Source organism: Microchirus variegatus (assembly GCF_963457635.1).
Source record: "Microchirus variegatus genome assembly, chromosome: 12".
NCBI classification, from domain to species: Eukaryota; Metazoa; Chordata; class Actinopteri; order Pleuronectiformes; family Soleidae; genus Microchirus; species Microchirus variegatus.
This window is the reverse complement of record NC_139813.1, coordinates 12,163,413-12,180,828: the sequence shown is the minus strand read 5'-3', so window position 1 is coordinate 12,180,828 and position 17,416 is coordinate 12,163,413. Positions and strand designations below refer to the sequence as shown.

The 17,416-nt window shown below is 41.8% G+C and overlaps 1 protein-coding gene across 1 annotated transcript; it reads left to right on the top strand.

Annotated features, from left to right (window-relative positions):
* Nucleotides 1-12,250: 12,250 nt before the first annotated feature.
* On the top strand, nt 12,251-16,640 carry bmp2b (bone morphogenetic protein 2b; the record flags this gene model as incomplete). The annotated part of the gene is made up of 2 exons (XM_083899114.1): nt 12,251-12,605; nt 15,727-16,640. The coding sequence occupies 2 exons, from the start codon at nt 12,251-12,253 to the stop codon at nt 16,638-16,640; spliced, it is 1,269 nt and encodes a 422-aa protein (XP_083755240.1).
* Nucleotides 16,641-17,416: the final 776 nt, after the last annotated feature.

Here is a 17,416-nt window from a genome sequence, read left to right as displayed (position 1 = left end):
CCAGTGCAGCACTGGGTTCAGACCCTGAACTTCACAACAAGAGGAGGCAACAGCAATCTCGGGGACAATAGAAATCCTTGAACTCATTCAGATACACAGCTACTGACGTGGAGATTTCAGTGATGGATTCTCTCCCATGAGCCAAACAGCAGCTATTTTGCTGTCACTGGTAGTAGAAAAGGCAGAGCAAGAATATGTTTGGAATGGCAATATGTCATGCTTCCCCAGTGCCAAATTGAGTTGAAAGTCAAGTTTAGCTATAAAAACACAACACAGATGGGAAGAAGAAATGAAAAGATAAGAGGGGATAAGGACTTTTCATTCTGTGTCAGCAGAAACACCTACAGTGTCCGTCTTCCTCTGGGCTCTAATCAGAACTCACCATCTCCCTTCAACTTCAAAGATTCCTGTAAACACCTGCTTGTATCTCACCTCTGCATCTGTGTGGGTAAATACCGCCCATTCGTGTTCGTCTATGTACAGACAAGACCTCCGCTAGCAACCTCTGGACAGTTATTTCTTCTGTAGCCATGCATCACATCTCCTCTCAAGATGAAGAGCTTGTGGAGATGAAAAGCAAACTCTCTGTCGGGGGAAACCCATTGTAAAGAGGAGACCTTCAGGTGAGAAATATGCGGTTTTGGCAAACAAAAGTCACATTCATCCAGGTGGTCCCAGACGCCCTAACCAAACAGAGGTCATGGATTGAGCGGCATCGGGATTGTGTAAAAACAATTCTGCGGTATGCTCATATCTCTCACTTTAATGATTAATCTGATCAAGCCAACTTTTCATGTGTCGACAGCGACGCCAATGTTCTCCGAGCTCTTTTGACTTGTCATGTGGACGTGTAATAACAAGAAGTGTTGTGTCTCACAGCAGCCTCACAATAACCTTTCAACAGCTGAGACGCCTGCATCTCAGACGCTTGTGATATACTGTACGCCATGATATTAACGGCTAATCTACTACAAGATTGTGATTGTGATTATGCTCCTGTTATGTTTGCCAATTCTCCGTGTAAAGCTGTGGCATATGAAAAAGTTCAACTGAACAAAGTGGTTTGCATTTTAACGAGGATTCCCCCCTTCACTACTTTTACTGGTAGTTACATCAATTCAGGCTATTTTAAGCATTTTACGCACAGATCTTACATGAGCCTCTAATACTCTGCATTTTAACATGCACCCCTTCATTACGGCATGGATTGGAAGCTTAGCACTCACTTTTCACTCATTCCTGTACAGATTCTGTGCCTGCTCTCTCTCACCTTCGCCTGTTTCATGCCATTCAGTTCGACATACTCGGCTTGCTCCACAATTCCCCAATTGACCAAAAGTAAACCTAAACCCTTGGCTCTCTTTGCCACTGAGACACGAGATGTTACTTTTCTTCAAGAAAAATGCTGCTTTCAGCGCCGATTCCATGCGTCAAAGCACCGACAACTTTTCAAACCAGGAACCACAGATGACTTTTCGAATGGTGAAACAAAGCTGGCTTTTGTGCCGTGGTTCTGGGAGGCCGCTCACTCTTGTCATGTACATGTGAAATTAATTAGGAGGAAATACTAAAACACTTGGGTGGAAATTGCTTTTCACCAGATGTTCTACATATGAGGATCGATTTAGTATTCTTAGCAAAGCAACATGACTGTATAACTTCTTTGCTTGCCTCTTTGATGAAAGCCAATCTGTCACTCACGGCACATAAAAAGAAGTCAGGGTTATATGCTACTGTTTGTTCCACTTTATGGAGTCTTAGGTAATGTGATTACTTAACCAGGTTAGGAAAATAGAATGTTTCATTCTGGAGTAAAATTCAACACACTGACAAGAGGCCCAGTGTTTCTCAGCGATCCATGCATAAAACAAACGAGTGGTCTTTTTCCTTGTCTATTGCCCTTAAGACAGGGAAGCCAAAGAAATAAGCGATAAATCGCTGCCGGATGTGAGACCGGTAATAGGAAAGGTGTCCAGATATGGCAGTAGCTCACTTTTCACATGTCATGCATATGTTTTTGGTGTGCTTGGAAAATAACCAGCCTTCGCGCACACATGTCTGTTTGTGGTGTTATGGTAAAACTCCATGATACGGATATAAAAAGCTCAGCGTGCACTGACAAGGCAAGAGCCAAGATGAATTGCTAGATCAGAAACTTTTAATTTCTTGCCTTCCGGTTACATTGGCTGCACCACTGCACAATGTCAGAGATGTGTATGGAACAAGGGAACTACTTTTATGTAGCTCACTGCACTGCCAGCTGGACAAATGTAAACATGAAGGAGGAACAGTGGCAAAAAAAACAACCTCTTATTATAGTTGCTTTATTTCAAACCTCATCATTCACTCTCATTGTAACTGACAAAACACCCACTGAGCTTCAGTTCGTTCCTAACCTTCTGTTAATAATTGTCCTCATCTCCTTTTCTCACATTACATTAGCACTCAAACATCACAAAACAGCTGTCAAATTTACATAATTTAGTGTCTCAGTGGTCCCGAAATTAAAGTGTAGAACACAAAATGCTTAAAAACAATGAATCTTCTTGTTGAACTGAGTTTAATCAACATTTTTTGACTCATCTGAAGTTCATCCCTTCACATGCTGCAGAAATTACCCCAAATGTGTTTCTTTGCTTTTTGACTTTCTGTCCAGTTCCTCTGTGCTGCTCTTACATCATTCTAAAGCCACTGTTGAGTTTTATTTTGCTGTGGGATAAATCCATTGCCAACCAGTCTGTCTTACATCATTACTTTTCCTCTCTATTCTACTCTAATAGCACTACACAGTACTATAACTAGCAGCATAACACTGTCCTAATAATGTATCACAGCATGAAGTAACACATGGTTTGCTTAAACAGTGCTTTTGTTCAGTCAGAAGGTAAATGTCAGCAGTTGGGGCACCAATGGGAAAAGTATGTATCAACTTTCAGGGCTTAAATTAGTTGCTGCATCAAGCTGTAAGTTAACAAAAATTTGTCACACCTGGAAAAAGTCTGTTTCCCATTTAATTTAGTTCTTGGTGACTAAACATCTTGGCATTTCAGGCTAATCAGTGCATATGAACTACATAAATTTTGATTAAAAACTTGATCTTGATGTTTTGACCACTTGTGCACGACACTGTGTACGCAGGTTTTTCTGCAACTGAAAGAGAGCTGGCCTGGCCGACTGAGGCGAAGTGACTCCACACCAAAATATAGCAGTGCTCCCCATAGCTTCTGTTGCTCTGTGTATATTCAAGAGAATCTAAGCCATCTGGAGTCTGTTTATTGTATTACAAATGACACATAATGGTAATCTGGCATGTGATGACAGAGTGTGAATTACAGACAAGGGGCATGGAACGGGTATTAACCTTCATTTGATTTCCTTTATGGAGAACATTTAATTTAAGGCCACATTTTACCTACCTGATTATTCATTACAATAAGCTCACCCATAACTATGAAACAGGATAAACAGAGGAAACCGCCAATTAAATCACATTCCAGGGAAGATTGGGGGGCTTACTGTATACAGAACAGTTAGTTTAGTGACATAAATATTTACACAAACTGCCACGAATTAAGACAGATGTTACCAGGAAATAGGCTACACTGTGAAGGGCCCACAGCAAGGGTTTTTCTAAATTTACTGGCCTCCGTTGAGTCCCTATTTTTGCAAACTGTTTCCCACTTTTTTTTCAGAGTGAATGAAACAGGACAACAGTTGCAGCTCTGTGCGAGTTCACACAATAAATCATCCCGCTAGGCTTGTCCTCGTAACACGATGTGCGTTCTTTTCTCTCTTTTTTTTTTTTTTTTCCAAATGTTGAAAGCTTAATATGATGTGCACATTTATTTTCCATTGACATTTATAGCAAATACCTACATGGATCATGTATCTCAAGCAGAGAGAGAGTGAGAGAGAGAGATGGGCGGAGATATGAATAGTTGCATCAGACTGGCCCTAGTAGAAGTTAAAGATACATACTGCATGTCCAGGGAGTGGATGTCAGTTAAATGTTTATACAGCTGCTCTGAAGATTATTATTATCATGAAACCACACAGCTATAATGTCATTCTGTGAATGCCAGAGTACAATCAGGTTCTCGCTATAGCCTTCTAGCCTGGTCTCTTCTCCCCCTGTCAGAAAAGCCTGCAGCTCTGCTCCCTCTGGCCGTATGGTGGGGATCAGCCACGACACCATGATAATGCAATGTGACAATGAAACGACTTCGTTCCAGACTAACTTCAATCACGTGAAAGCCAATGTTTGCATTTGGCAACAGCTGTATTTTACTACAGTTGTGCGTAGTTTTGTAACCACATCTGTAGTACACGGTGGTACATAAAAACTGTGTAGGTTGCAAGTCAAGACTAAAAATTAATAACTTTTGTATTTATATGTTCGACCACACTTTTTTGTTAGCAGATGTATGAATAACAATTTTTCCATTTTAAAAGTGGCCTCTTTACTGTGGCTTAGTGAAGACTATATAAAGCTTGGAGAGAACAATGTGATCACATGACAGTTTGCAGGTTTTTGAATATAGCTAGAGGTGCGCTGACACTAAATGCAATGTGTGGTGAGATTATAGACAAAGACTATGCAAAGACATGAACAACTGTATACCGCGAGTACATTACAGAAGTATATTCTGAGCTTTTTCTCTTAAACATTTGCCTGCTGTGGTTGAAACTGATACTGAGCTGTGGAAATGGACCAAAACAGTGAAATTAAATGAAAGTCTCGAAAATGCTTCATAAGCTAAAGGGAAATCAGCTTGTCATTCCAGTTTAATGGTGAGGAATGGGTCAGATTGTGATTGTTTCTACAGTAGCCATGAATGGACAAACCAAGCACTAGCCCTTATTTTTATCTTAGCCGACACAAAGGAGGAGGTGTGTCAAAAAATTTAAGATACTAGGAAGATTTAGAATGGTCAGATTGTCATGGCCAAAAGAATAGATGCATATTTGATTTTATTGTGATTGCTATACTGAACATGTGACAAAAAAGTTAAATTAAATTAAATCTTTTGGTAAATTATACCCACAAAATACAAATGTAGAAAGGATGAGGTAGTCCAAAAATGAATGCTCAAGATCCTAGCATCTTGACATTCAAAAGGAACATCATATCTTATGAGGAATAAATAGTCCAATTGTTAAATTCGGTCTTTATCTCGACTTGCACTAGTCATGTTTGTTTTTCTTTTCTTATCCATCGACTCAAACAGCAATAACGGACCTGAAGCCCTCAATGGAATCTGAATGCCTCTTACTTCATAGCTGCTGCCTCACAAATAACCAAGAGAGAGAAAATTATTGTCAAGTCATGTCAAGGTTGATATCTTTGTGAAACGACGATGTTGGCCTTGCTCTGTGTGATATACGGTGCTCAGCTTTGTCTAACCTTCTAAAAGATAAGACACATGTCATATGATGGGTTTTATCTCATGTGTGAAGAACACTTGATACTAGTGTTTATGTATGTTGTTGCTAATGGCTTAACAGTGCAGATGAAACATGTACAGTAAATGAGCGTGCTTTAAACTGTCAGCATTTACAAAAAGTTAAACAAACTTCATTTCACACTGCAACTTCATTTAGCTGCATATATACATGTTTAAAGCCAAGAATCATTAGTGTCGAGAGTCAAAAAGCAATTATCTATTCCATTCAAACACTACATTCAATGTACATAAACAACTATTAATTGAAACCATCTCAACTGGAAATGTGTCAGCCCCCAATTCTCTTTTATGTATGGATACTTGCTAAGTGTTTTCCTTCCTTCCCCGGCCTGTAAACAGCTGCTTGTGCTTAAGCAGTAAGAAGTAAATCTTGACGCTGGCTGTTTACGTAGCCCAACCTTCTAATCAGGCAGACATATAATTGAGTGACGCGTGGTGTCTTTATGAGTGGAGCTGCATTCAAAGGGCAGATCCCTGTATTTATACCTCTCTTTCTCTCCAAAATGGAAGCCGTTGCCTCTCATCCCAACTACAGTAGTTCACTGTATGTAGCATGTGTTCATACGATTTGTATTGCAAGTCATTTAAGTGTGAGGTCTGCACAGAACTAAAAGGCTGTGACTGGTAAACTGACTTTATAGCTATGCTGTGTTATTGCCGTTTTTACATTGTCCGTTATATGAAAGAACAAAGCACATGTTTTTGGCTTCAGAATAAGAAAGAGAGCTGTGTGTACCTTTTCTAATATGAGACCGAGTGATAGAGGACTTTAAAGCCTACGCATGTGATTCTCCTTTTTATGTTTTTGCCAAAAACCTAACAAAAGTAATTTCTTGATAATAACAACCCTTTTCTAATGATAATGATAATGATAATAACAAACTCAATATTAGGATCAAGGAGCAACCCTTGCTGTCTGATCAAAGCTCCCTTGTCCCCTATTGACACAGGAAATTAAAACAAAAACAAATCAACAGCGTGCCAGTTACGCGCAGCCTCTAGTCAGCGACCAACCTCGACATACTTCTTAATATTTGAAACATGCAAGCGAGGTTTAGACCCTCTCTTGTGATCTCTGTGATCCCATATAATCTGGAGGTGGACTTGTTGCTCAAATTAGTGGGTAGAGAAGTGTGCCACATGTTCAGTATCCATAAATATTGACTCTGGCTCTCTAGCTGGCCGTCTCTGACCTTGGTGGGTTTCCATTTTGGGACCAACCAACCGAGCAGTCGTGCTTCTGCTGTCAAACACATGTGGACTGATGAAGATTTTATTGGTTTTCAAATTAAAAAGACAACTTTGCTTGAACGTGGAATTAGAGGCAAGTCACAGCAACAAATTGTTCCCTGGTTTTGAGCAACATCTCTGAAGATTATCTCCCTGTAGGCATGTTACTGTATGTTAGGACTACAGCTGGCTCGAGGCAGAGGAATGCAAGCTCTGTGTCCCGCCAAGTTGCTGTTAACAACAGGTGAAAGGCTAATAGTTAGATCTGCAGTGTCATCTCAGGGCTTTGTCTGCCCCCTGACTCCTGGAATGTACGTGATGACAAGAGAAGGCCGCATCGTCTACAACCAGCACAACGTGTACACGGACACACACACGGTACACATACTGTGGCATGCAAAGAAATGAGCAAGTACAGGACCCAGGGGACAATAATCTGTCTTCTTCTCTTCCTCAGGATGTACATAATGAAACAACAAAACACACTAATCTCCCTCAAATAACCTCAAACATCCCCCTGCGTAGATTCATTATATGTTTGTCATAGGTTTGCACATTGTTCTCCTCTAAGGGAGTTTCCATGCAAGAAAAAGATACATCTATTAACTGAAGCAAATGTGGGAAATAGTGGTCATGATAGAGCATATTATTCCTTTGATTACTGAAGATGATTTCTCCAAATGTGAAGGATGAATGGAACATACTGTTGCAGCAGAGAAATCTGACTTTCAGATGACTCACACAGGTGAGAGTCTGCATGTTTCATAACACAAAAGCTAGCCTAAATTTTTAGCCCTGTATTGTCTTCCACTTGTCAAAGAGGGGCAATAACTTATGATGAGAAGGCTCATAATGTAACATAAAGACACAAGAGAGAGTCCGACACTAAATACAGAGAGGACAAAGCAGGGTGATTCATGACGGAGGGTTCAGCGGTCTAAGAGGTGTCAGTTTTATCGTTCCTGAGCTCTGACTTCGAGGCCTTAGGCGTCGGAACAGAAACAATAGCTGTATTAGTCCACGCCGTTCACACAAAAGGAAATCCAAGAGCTTCAGTTTGAGCTGATAACAACAGTCGCAAGCTAAACTGTTTTGAGGATGTTCAGATGTTCTTATGGATTGTCTTTCAACCCACCTGCAGATTAAGTAAGACTCTGAATGAATCACTAAGGGATACCTGACCTGCTTCTTTCATTTCTTTTCACGTTCTCCCTTCTAGATTACTGTACGTTTTTTTTTTTTAACTTGCATCAGTCAAGCGGCCCTTCTTCGCCAGCTCATTCAAAATGCCACTGCCAGATTATAACAGATATCAGGAACTAGTAGAGGATCCCATATAACCTCTATTCTTGCTTCACTACACTGGCTACCTGTACAGTTTCAAATCAGTTTCAAGGTTCTTTCAAAGCATTACAGGGCCTAACGTCTATACCTTAAAAACTTACTTTTACAGGTTGAATTTTTTACTACTCTGATATTGATTTCAATGTTGTGATTTTAATGAAAGTTTTATACTTTCTTGCCGATCGAAAGGCAAAATGTTAAAGATTACTGTTTTCACTGAGTTTATGAATGGCTACGAGAGAAAAAACGTCCATAAAGTTTCACTAAAACTGATGTATAGTCAATGTTTGAGTGTGGGTGTATAACATGAGTGTGGGAAACTCTATACAGAGTCTGGACTTGTTTTGACAAAACTACATTTTGAGTTGAGGAATGTTTTTTCTTGCTGTGACCCAATGTCCCATGACCTTGAGCTTTAAGCTGAAAGGCACACAAAAACTATTTACTGCTATCACAAGCAAATAAATGAGGGCTACAAGGAAATAATGATGCTAGTGACGGTGGTGGTCGCACTGGGTTGACAGTGTCTGGCAGGGTCACAGTTTAACCTGTCAGAGACCTCCTCAGTAGGTCGTTCATTTGTGTTTCTGATAGCATATCTCTACCTGCCTTCTTGCGCTGCCAGAGTTTCGCTCTGTGGTGTTGTCCTTTCAATCAGCATATAATTGGATCAGCGGCAGCGATTAGATAAGCATGATATACCTGGCTCAAAACAATGATATACACAGTATCATAGCCGCATGATCTTCTCAAACCATTCGAGCCATCACTGATCAAGTCCCTCAACAGCCTCGGCTGGATACATTCCTCAGTGCTGCTCTGACACAACCTGTGCCAAGGCACACAAAACACACACACACGCACGTAGTGAACATGTACAGAACAAAACCCACCATACCCACTCATTAAAACACAAGAGAGGGGAAAACACAAGAGAAAGCATCACATAAGGCCTTCTCTTTCTAATCCTCTCACTCAGGTTATTAAAGGTAACAGTACAAACTGTGTGAGGGCTTTTACCCCAATCTACAGCATCTGAAAACCAAGCAGCTTTTACCTACGTTTGAGTTTAGAGCACTAGGTTCAGTGAAGAGTGTTTTGGCAACAGAAGAAACTCAACTATCACTGCCAACAGATTAACAAGACAATAGAACAAATCTAAGCATGTATGATTTAATTAACATGTTCTCCCACACCCTGACTTTACGAATGAGGGAGAGACATACATGATTCCATAAAGTGGAGTGAATAAGATTACTTATACAGTTATATATATATGTATACAATGAAACGTGCATAAATGCAGCGAAGGGAAGGTCAAAAAAACAGTGGACACTGACAGTCAAGTAATGGCATGTACCTTTGGGCCTCTCTGTATTTTAATTGCTAAGTGGATGATCTGGGATTATCCCTCATAAAATGTTATTGCCCTGAAAGGAAACAAAGATATCTTGTGATCTCTGTGGGATTTAATCTATTGCCATCTCTGCAAAGAAAACAGCCCCAGTGCTTTGCCCAAAACACAGCCGCCTGCCCCGAACCCTAACCCATCATCACCTAATGGAAGTCACTAGAGGGAATCAGAGGGGGCTTTTTCTTATGGAGATGACCCAACCATTAATGCTTTAGAATACACCCCACGGGCTAAAAACAACACAGCAAAGTTTCCCTCGCCCCTCTGTGCCACTGTGAGTTTGTAGTGTACAAATGCAGCAGGGACTCTCCCAAGCTTGGATGAACATTTCAACATAGTAAATGTAAAATATTTCACCACCCTTAGCAGAAAAAAAAAAAGAAAGATGAGGAACACACGCCATTTTGTGCCTCACCAAGCGATTGAGCAGCTTCTTTAAGATGTGATCCTGAGACCTGTGTTCATAAAAAAAAAGTTTCAAACGGTGGAGTTTTACCAAAGGAAGAAAAGTGAATATTAAATTCCCAGGAAATTGATGAGGTTTCTGTTGACAAGCCCCTCACTTCTGAACTCTCACACAGTATTGTAGATATAAGACACCAATAAAGGCTGCCAAAATCTGCCACTGATACTGTATATTGATAAAGTGCTGTGAATTGGAATGAAATGAAAAGATGAAGTCAGGCGAGAGGAAGCGTGAATAAATCAACTTTGATGTCTCTCTCTCACACAGGCACACACACACACACACGGTGAATTTCTACAGGAGGATGTGATGGTTCCTCTGCAGAGTCTGACATAAAACCACAAAAACAACACACTGCGATGTCATTATGGATTAGCTTTATTCCAAAAACGTCGACGTGTTTGATCCTGCTATTAACATCACTTGGTTAATTCTAAGAAAAACCATATAGGCTGACATGTTTTTACGCTCAGTGTGGTCATATACACAGGGATATTATATCATATTTAAAGAGGGACTGTAACAAGCTATTTTGATATTATTTAAAAGCATAAAGCAAACAGGTGATCGCTATTTCTATGTATAGAAAAACACACACAACTAAAAGCAACGGTATGGTTTTAACTGTTGACTTAACAACTATTTTTATGGTGTGAATTTTCCAGTATATGTGCAGATGCCAGAGAAACTGAATGTTTTTTTTCCACAACTAAAGGTTCTTAAAAGTTTGTAGGGTCCCAAGCTCTTTATACATAATAAATAAATGGACTATGCTGTATATACATCAGTAATGGTTAATTCAAATTCAAATATCAAATTGGTCATCGTGGCTCTAATGTGCGCTCGTTTATGAAAACAAGTCTGCTGCCTCCGGGTTAGTGGTCCGCAGGAGGTGTTTTATAGTAGACGAATGATTGACAGCCCCTTGGTGACATCACTGCAGGACAAAAAGAGTCGCTGGGGGAAGAGAAAGCACCAATCAATTGAACCACTACACTGTGGCGCAAGGAGGAGAGCTGACGCGCTCCCTGAATCGGAGGAGCGACACTTGAAGTGCGCTTTTCTCTCCAGAAATTAAGCCAGTGCCGCTCAACTTTGGCTCTGAGAGACTTGTTCTCATTTGAAGATGTCCAGCCAAGATGCTTTATACTTAGATCGGTCCTGCCTTCACGAGCCTGCTTCCTCATAGACTTAACATATTTTTTTCTTCTTCTTTTCCGTGCTGACCAAGACCTCTAACCCGAACTGCAGCTGGTGAGAATATGTGCGAGAAGCGATCGGCGAGGAGCTTGGACTGTCTCTGGTCCCCCAAGAAGAAGCAGCGTGGATTAAACACGAATTAATGTGGAATTTATCGGAGCCCAAAGGTGGAACGACGACCAGACACAGCGCTTCCTCGTCAGGTATAATAAGGCGACATGGTTGTTTGATAAGAAGTTGTGGAACTAAAATAATTCTCAATCATCAGTCATCAGGTGTATAACTGTAAAATAACTTCTGATGTGGAAACTGTTATGTTAACGCTGCGAATCACCACTTCTCCCACTTTATGGCGCATTGTTTGTTTGCGTAAAAGTTCTCATTTTGAACGAGGGGGGAAAAACACCGTGAAAAGCAAAATGCAGTAGACTTAAAGTTGTTCATTTTGAGACTGTGTTGCTCAGATGATACTTAGTTTTTGATGTTACTGTCCCGGGCTACATCTGGCCCTGGTACGCACGTCAGATCTAACACCTGCGAGCCTCTTGAAGTAACTCTATCCCTTATGATTATACATGACCGTCAAAGCCTCTGCAAATACAGGCTTGCAGCACCGTCTGTGTGCTTCTCCTGCTGCTCTATATTCCAGCTCTTTTCTCATTACATTCTTTGATGCTTCTTGTGATCTTTGGAGCTATGCAGACTTGAATTTCTCTTCGTTTCATATAATTTTCACTAAACATCACTTGTTTTGTTTTTTTCTCTAAGTGATGATTTTTTTTTTCTTTCACAGCTGTCTTTAATTTGTCGTCACCCCATTTCTGCTCATCTCCTCCACCTTGATATTTTCATGTTTCTGTTCGTGTTAAGATCAATCTCCTGTTTCTCTCAGAGACGCGCTATATAGCCGAGGGGCTTGCGGCTCATAGCCCCCTTTTTTGTTCCACTTCAAAGTGAAGAGGTGTCTTCCCTTTTTAACCTGTTCTCCCTCAATCATTCCTACTGTATGGAGGGATCACACACTGTTTGGGCAACGCTGCAGTGAAGCCCCTTGCTGCGTCTACCTCATGTCACTACCTTAGCGCCAGAGTATTGACAGACACCAACTTTCTCCACAGGGACTGACTGATCATGGTCGCCGTGGTCCGCTGTCTCATGGTACTGCTGATCGCTCAGGTGTTGCTGGAAGGTGCTACGGGACTTATCCCCGAGGTGGGCCGGAGGAAATACAGCGAATCCGGGAAGCAGAGCCCGGAGCAGTCGGAGAGCTTCCTCAACGAGTTTGAGCTTCGCCTTCTCAATATGTTTGGACTGAGGCGCAGACCGACGCCGAGCAAGCAAGCCGTGGTGCCGCAGTACATGGTGGACCTTTACCGCATGCACTCAGCAAACGGAGACCACAGCACTAAACGACCCAAGAGCATGGGGAAACACGCAGAAAGAGCCGCCAGCAAGGCCAACACGATTAGAAGCTTTCACCATGAAGGTATGTATTAGTGACATACCTTTACCTGTCAGCCGGGCAGCTCATCGGTTCTCTCAGACAACCCTAACCTATATTTAAACGTGACTCGGTGCCTCAAGACTCAGCTTCAGTCCTCGCTGTTTTACGTGCGCTTAGTCATTTACAGGTGACACGCGTCCAAGTTATTTGTAACTCTTAAATAAGTTTCAGGTAGCGTCAGAGTCACTAACACGCATCTGCGCGTGAACAATTAACCTGAATTAACTCTCAAATGAAGTGATGCAACCTTTCACCAAACATTCCCCCGGCGGAGCTGTCACAGGCTTCAGGAAGATCAAGGGGCGGTGGTATCCCTAGGGTAATTTGTTTCTTAATAATTGATGGTGTTTGCGTGGGCTCTGAAAACAGTTTTTCCAGACACGCACCACAGGAGCGGGATAAAGGGCGGTGTGCCATTTGCGCAGGTGATAGTCATCACCCCGTTACTTCAATAACACGCGACATGACATTATACCAACACGCATTATGACAAAGTCATCGTGTCAGACTGAATTCTGAGTCATTTTTAACAGGACTGAAATTAGTCCGTGGTGAAGGGAGTGGGAGGAGGGGTTGTGCTCCTTATTCTTTCCAAATCACCCTCTCTCCGCGCTGTGCGCCATTACGCACGTTCCAATAACACCATAATTGCTCGCTTAGTTTATATGTTGGATACCCACGGATTGTTGAATTCAGAGTCTCACTTAAATTGCATTTTACGCTGCTCAGCTGAACGAGGGTCACACACAAAGTTTATAGGACCCGAGTAAAGTGCATTAGTTCCAACGTTCTACACTGTGTGTTTATACAATGTCGTTTATTTGGGACAGTGCACATTAATAAACACTGTTGTAAATGCGCCAGAGTTTGCCAAGAGGCTATTTCTCATCCGTGGGTTATTCTAAACTGCTTTAAATAATCTTAACAGGTGACATTTAAACACAACTAATGCTTTATTTATAAATTACCTTTTATTACTAAGCAACATAGCAGCGCAACCATTCATATAATTACAATTATTTATTAACATTCAAAATGGATTAAAAGTATTACTGTTAAACATATCCCAACTGTATCAACCATTCAATTTCCTTCAGCCCATGTTCTCGTTTTTACAACATATGAGTTAGTGAGTCCATAGGGGCTCTATACAAAGTTCTTATACAGACTCCTAAGTGTTTGAGTGGGGAAGTTTCCATCGGGGTGAGTCAGAGGGGTGGCTGAGTAGTTGCTTGGGTGCTCTCCAGAGGCCGAGTGCAATGACACCCAGTGGCTACAGTGACACACTACAAACAAGGCTGGCGCAGTCAGGCTGAGTGACTGCTCCCTGCCCACTACTGGAAACCTCTGCACACAGCCAGCACACACCTTGACACCGCTGGCCATCACAGATGTGTTCAGCCTGTTTTTGCATGTATTTCCCCGGCTCTTTCATCTTACAGCGAACAGAGCTGCAGAGCTGTTAATCTTTGTCAAGAGATGTGAAATCACTGGCTACTCCAAGCATGTATCTACAGATGTAAGTTCAGTGCATCAATGCAAACAGCTCTAATCATTCATCACATCTGCCGGCTGATATTAATTTCACTCAGATAATTAGTTTCACTGCTATCAGTTTTCAAAAATGATGGGTTTTCATGCCAAATAGAACATTTCCACTATTACACAGGAAGTGTCTGCCAGAAAACGGGTCTGTGATGAATGACCCAACATTAGCCTTTATCTTTTGTTTTGGCATGGAGTGCAAAAAGAAATTAGGAATGTTGATACACTCATATCTGTGGTTCACACGTTTTTGTCAAGCCTCAACTTGTTCACACAGCCGTTCTTCCAAAGAGGGAGAGACAGACAGACAAAGACAGAAAGACAGACAGAGAGAGTAAGAGCACTATTGCAGATAGACACAGAACGAGTGAAAGAGAAGGAGATAAAATGAAAAGAGGATTTGGGGCTGAGAGAACAGAAGGAGAAGGAGATTTGGGAGATGGGGAGGAAAAGAAAGAGGGGGATTGGGGACAGAAGAGAGGGAACGAGAGACAGGGGGCTTTCCCACACCAAATGAGGAGTGATAGGTCTAATTGAGGTCTTTGTGCCTCTGGAGAGAGGTTTAGGATGAGATGGTGGAATTTCCTAAATGCCCCCTTTGAAAAAGCACAGAGTTCAAAGTTTGTGTTTATTCTACCACACCAAAAAGATTAAAAAGTGTGTCTATAGTACATCATCTATGATCTCCATAAAGCAAAGAGTTCAAAGTGGGGCTGCATTAAGGCAAATTGCAGCTTTTAGGTTTCTGTCAGGAGAGATGTCTTAGATGCACTTTTAGGAAGGATAGCGTTTCCTGTTAAAAGTTCAAAAATGTCACATATTGTGCACTTTCCTTTCCCTTTGTGGTTTATGGATTTTCTCCAGAGCTTTGACGTTAATAGCATCCTATGTTTTCTCTTGGTAACAGCTTTTAACAATTGACCAGTGATATTTCGGAGCAGGCAATCTCTCTAAAGGTTAATGCAACAGTTGGCATTTAACTGTATGTCAGCATTTATTTCATTCATTTTAAACTGGTTTCCATTATACTTATACTGATTCAATATATGGTACAGGGTCTGTATTTTCATACGCACTGATGGAAACGTAGCATCAGGCATGTTTGATCTTATCAATAGATGGACGTGTACTGCTTTCATCTTCTGACATTTAACCACATAGATTTATGAGCAGGGCTCTAATGATGGTATTACATCACCATGAAGATTTGTATGCTATTACTTAGTCAAACATGCAAACCATTGATATATGTGTAAAGTGTGCAGGACAATGGCCCACACCCACTCACTATAACCACGTGGCAGCTTGGCTGACTGCACTGAAAAAAGTCTGTGTGTGTGTGACTGAGAGAGGGAGCAAAAGACACCATGTGAGAAACCATCATTTCATACTCTCCAATCTTCCACATACTCACAGGGGAACCATGAAACCAACTAGGCTTTAATCGTAGATGATGGCTCCCATTCTTGTACCATGCATAAATTCCTTGTTCCATCCTTGGCATTCATTTTACACCCCTATCATCTTACACTATGTCTGTCTCTCTCTTTTCTTGTAGAGTCTATGGAGGCCTTGGCCAGTCTGAAAGGCAAAACAACCCAGCAGTTCTACTTCAACCTCACTTCTATCCCTGATGAGGAGCTAATCACCTCTGCAGAGCTGCGTATCTACAGGGATCAGGTCATGGGAGCTGCAACCCCTACCAACAGCTCCAGAAACAGCAGCACTAGCGATAGTGGTCATGTTGGCGGCTTCCACAGAATCAACATTTATGAGCTTTTCGGAGTTCCTGCCAGTCATGGTAGGGAACCTCTAGCACGTCTGCTTGACACTCGGCTAGTTCATGACTCTTTAAGCCGCTGGGAGAGCTTTGATGTCAGCCCTGCTGTATCTCAGTGGACCTCCGGCAAAGGCCACAACCATGGCTTCATGGTTGAGCTACTACACCCAGACGAAGGGGAGGGGAATGAGGAACATACCCAGAGGCGAAGTAGACATGTCAGGGTGAGCCGGTCCCTGCACCAGGACCAGGACTCTTGGCCTCAGGCTCGGCCCTTGCTGGTGACGTACAGCCACGACGGCCGTGGGGACTCAGTACTCCACACACGAGAAAAACGTCAAGCAGCACTCCGCAAACAGCGCAGAAAGCACCAGCACAAGGCAAGCTGCAAAAGGCATGCCTTGTATGTGGACTTCAGTGACGTAGGGTGGAATGAGTGGATTGTGGCTCCCCCTGGTTACCATGCCTTTTATTGCCACGGTGAATGTCCGTTCCCCCTAACAGACCACCTAAATTCTACCAATCATGCTATTGTGCAAACGCTGGTCAACTCAGTCAACTCAAACATCCCCAGAGCCTGTTGCGTGCCCTCTGACCTCAGCCCCATCTCCCTGCTCTACCTGGATGAATACGAGAAGGTCATTCTGAAAAACTACCAGGACATGGTGGTGGAGGGATGTGGCTGCCGGTGAGCAACAGCGGTACTGATAGAAAGACAGTGGGAAAGAAAGACTGAAAGGTTGTCATGTACACCTGGTTTCCCAATGAAGACTTTTATTTATATAAAAGATAGACAAACAGAGCTATTGTGGAAGAAGAAAAAAACTATATATGAATATATTTATGTCTACATAAAGTTGGGAAAAATAAATATTTTAATCAGAGGAATATTCCTTTACTGGTTTTGAAAATGTATTTCTGATGTACATTTCGAAATGGGTGCAATACCACATGAAGTATAATGCTCAGATTTTTATTTTGTATTTATTTCTATTATAACCACTTTATTTGTAAATAAATGTGTATTTATCATGAAAAAAAAGCCATGGTCATTCCAATTTTCCAACATCGGCTACACTGAACCACTCAACTGTTGATGTTTCTGTGTCAGGGGCCAACATGCACGGCTGACATGAATGACAAAGTTTTAAATTCTGACAGAAATTAGCTGCAAAAATAAAACACATGCCAAGAAGCTCACACTACACTGACTGCAATCCAAGCATTAAACACATTTGGTCAATGTAATTGGAAACCAACAACAATTGAAGTGTGAGAGGAAAGTGACGGGGCCGGGTCAGGGTGCCACTGATGTAATGAACTGTAGAAGGGTGTGGGGTCATGGGACGGGAGTGACAAGTTATAAGCCTGCAAATGTGATAGACTCCCATGGGAGGATTAGAAAAACACCAGAGCATGTTTTCCTGCATTACATGTCACTACAAAGATCCACACAGGCACTTCCAAT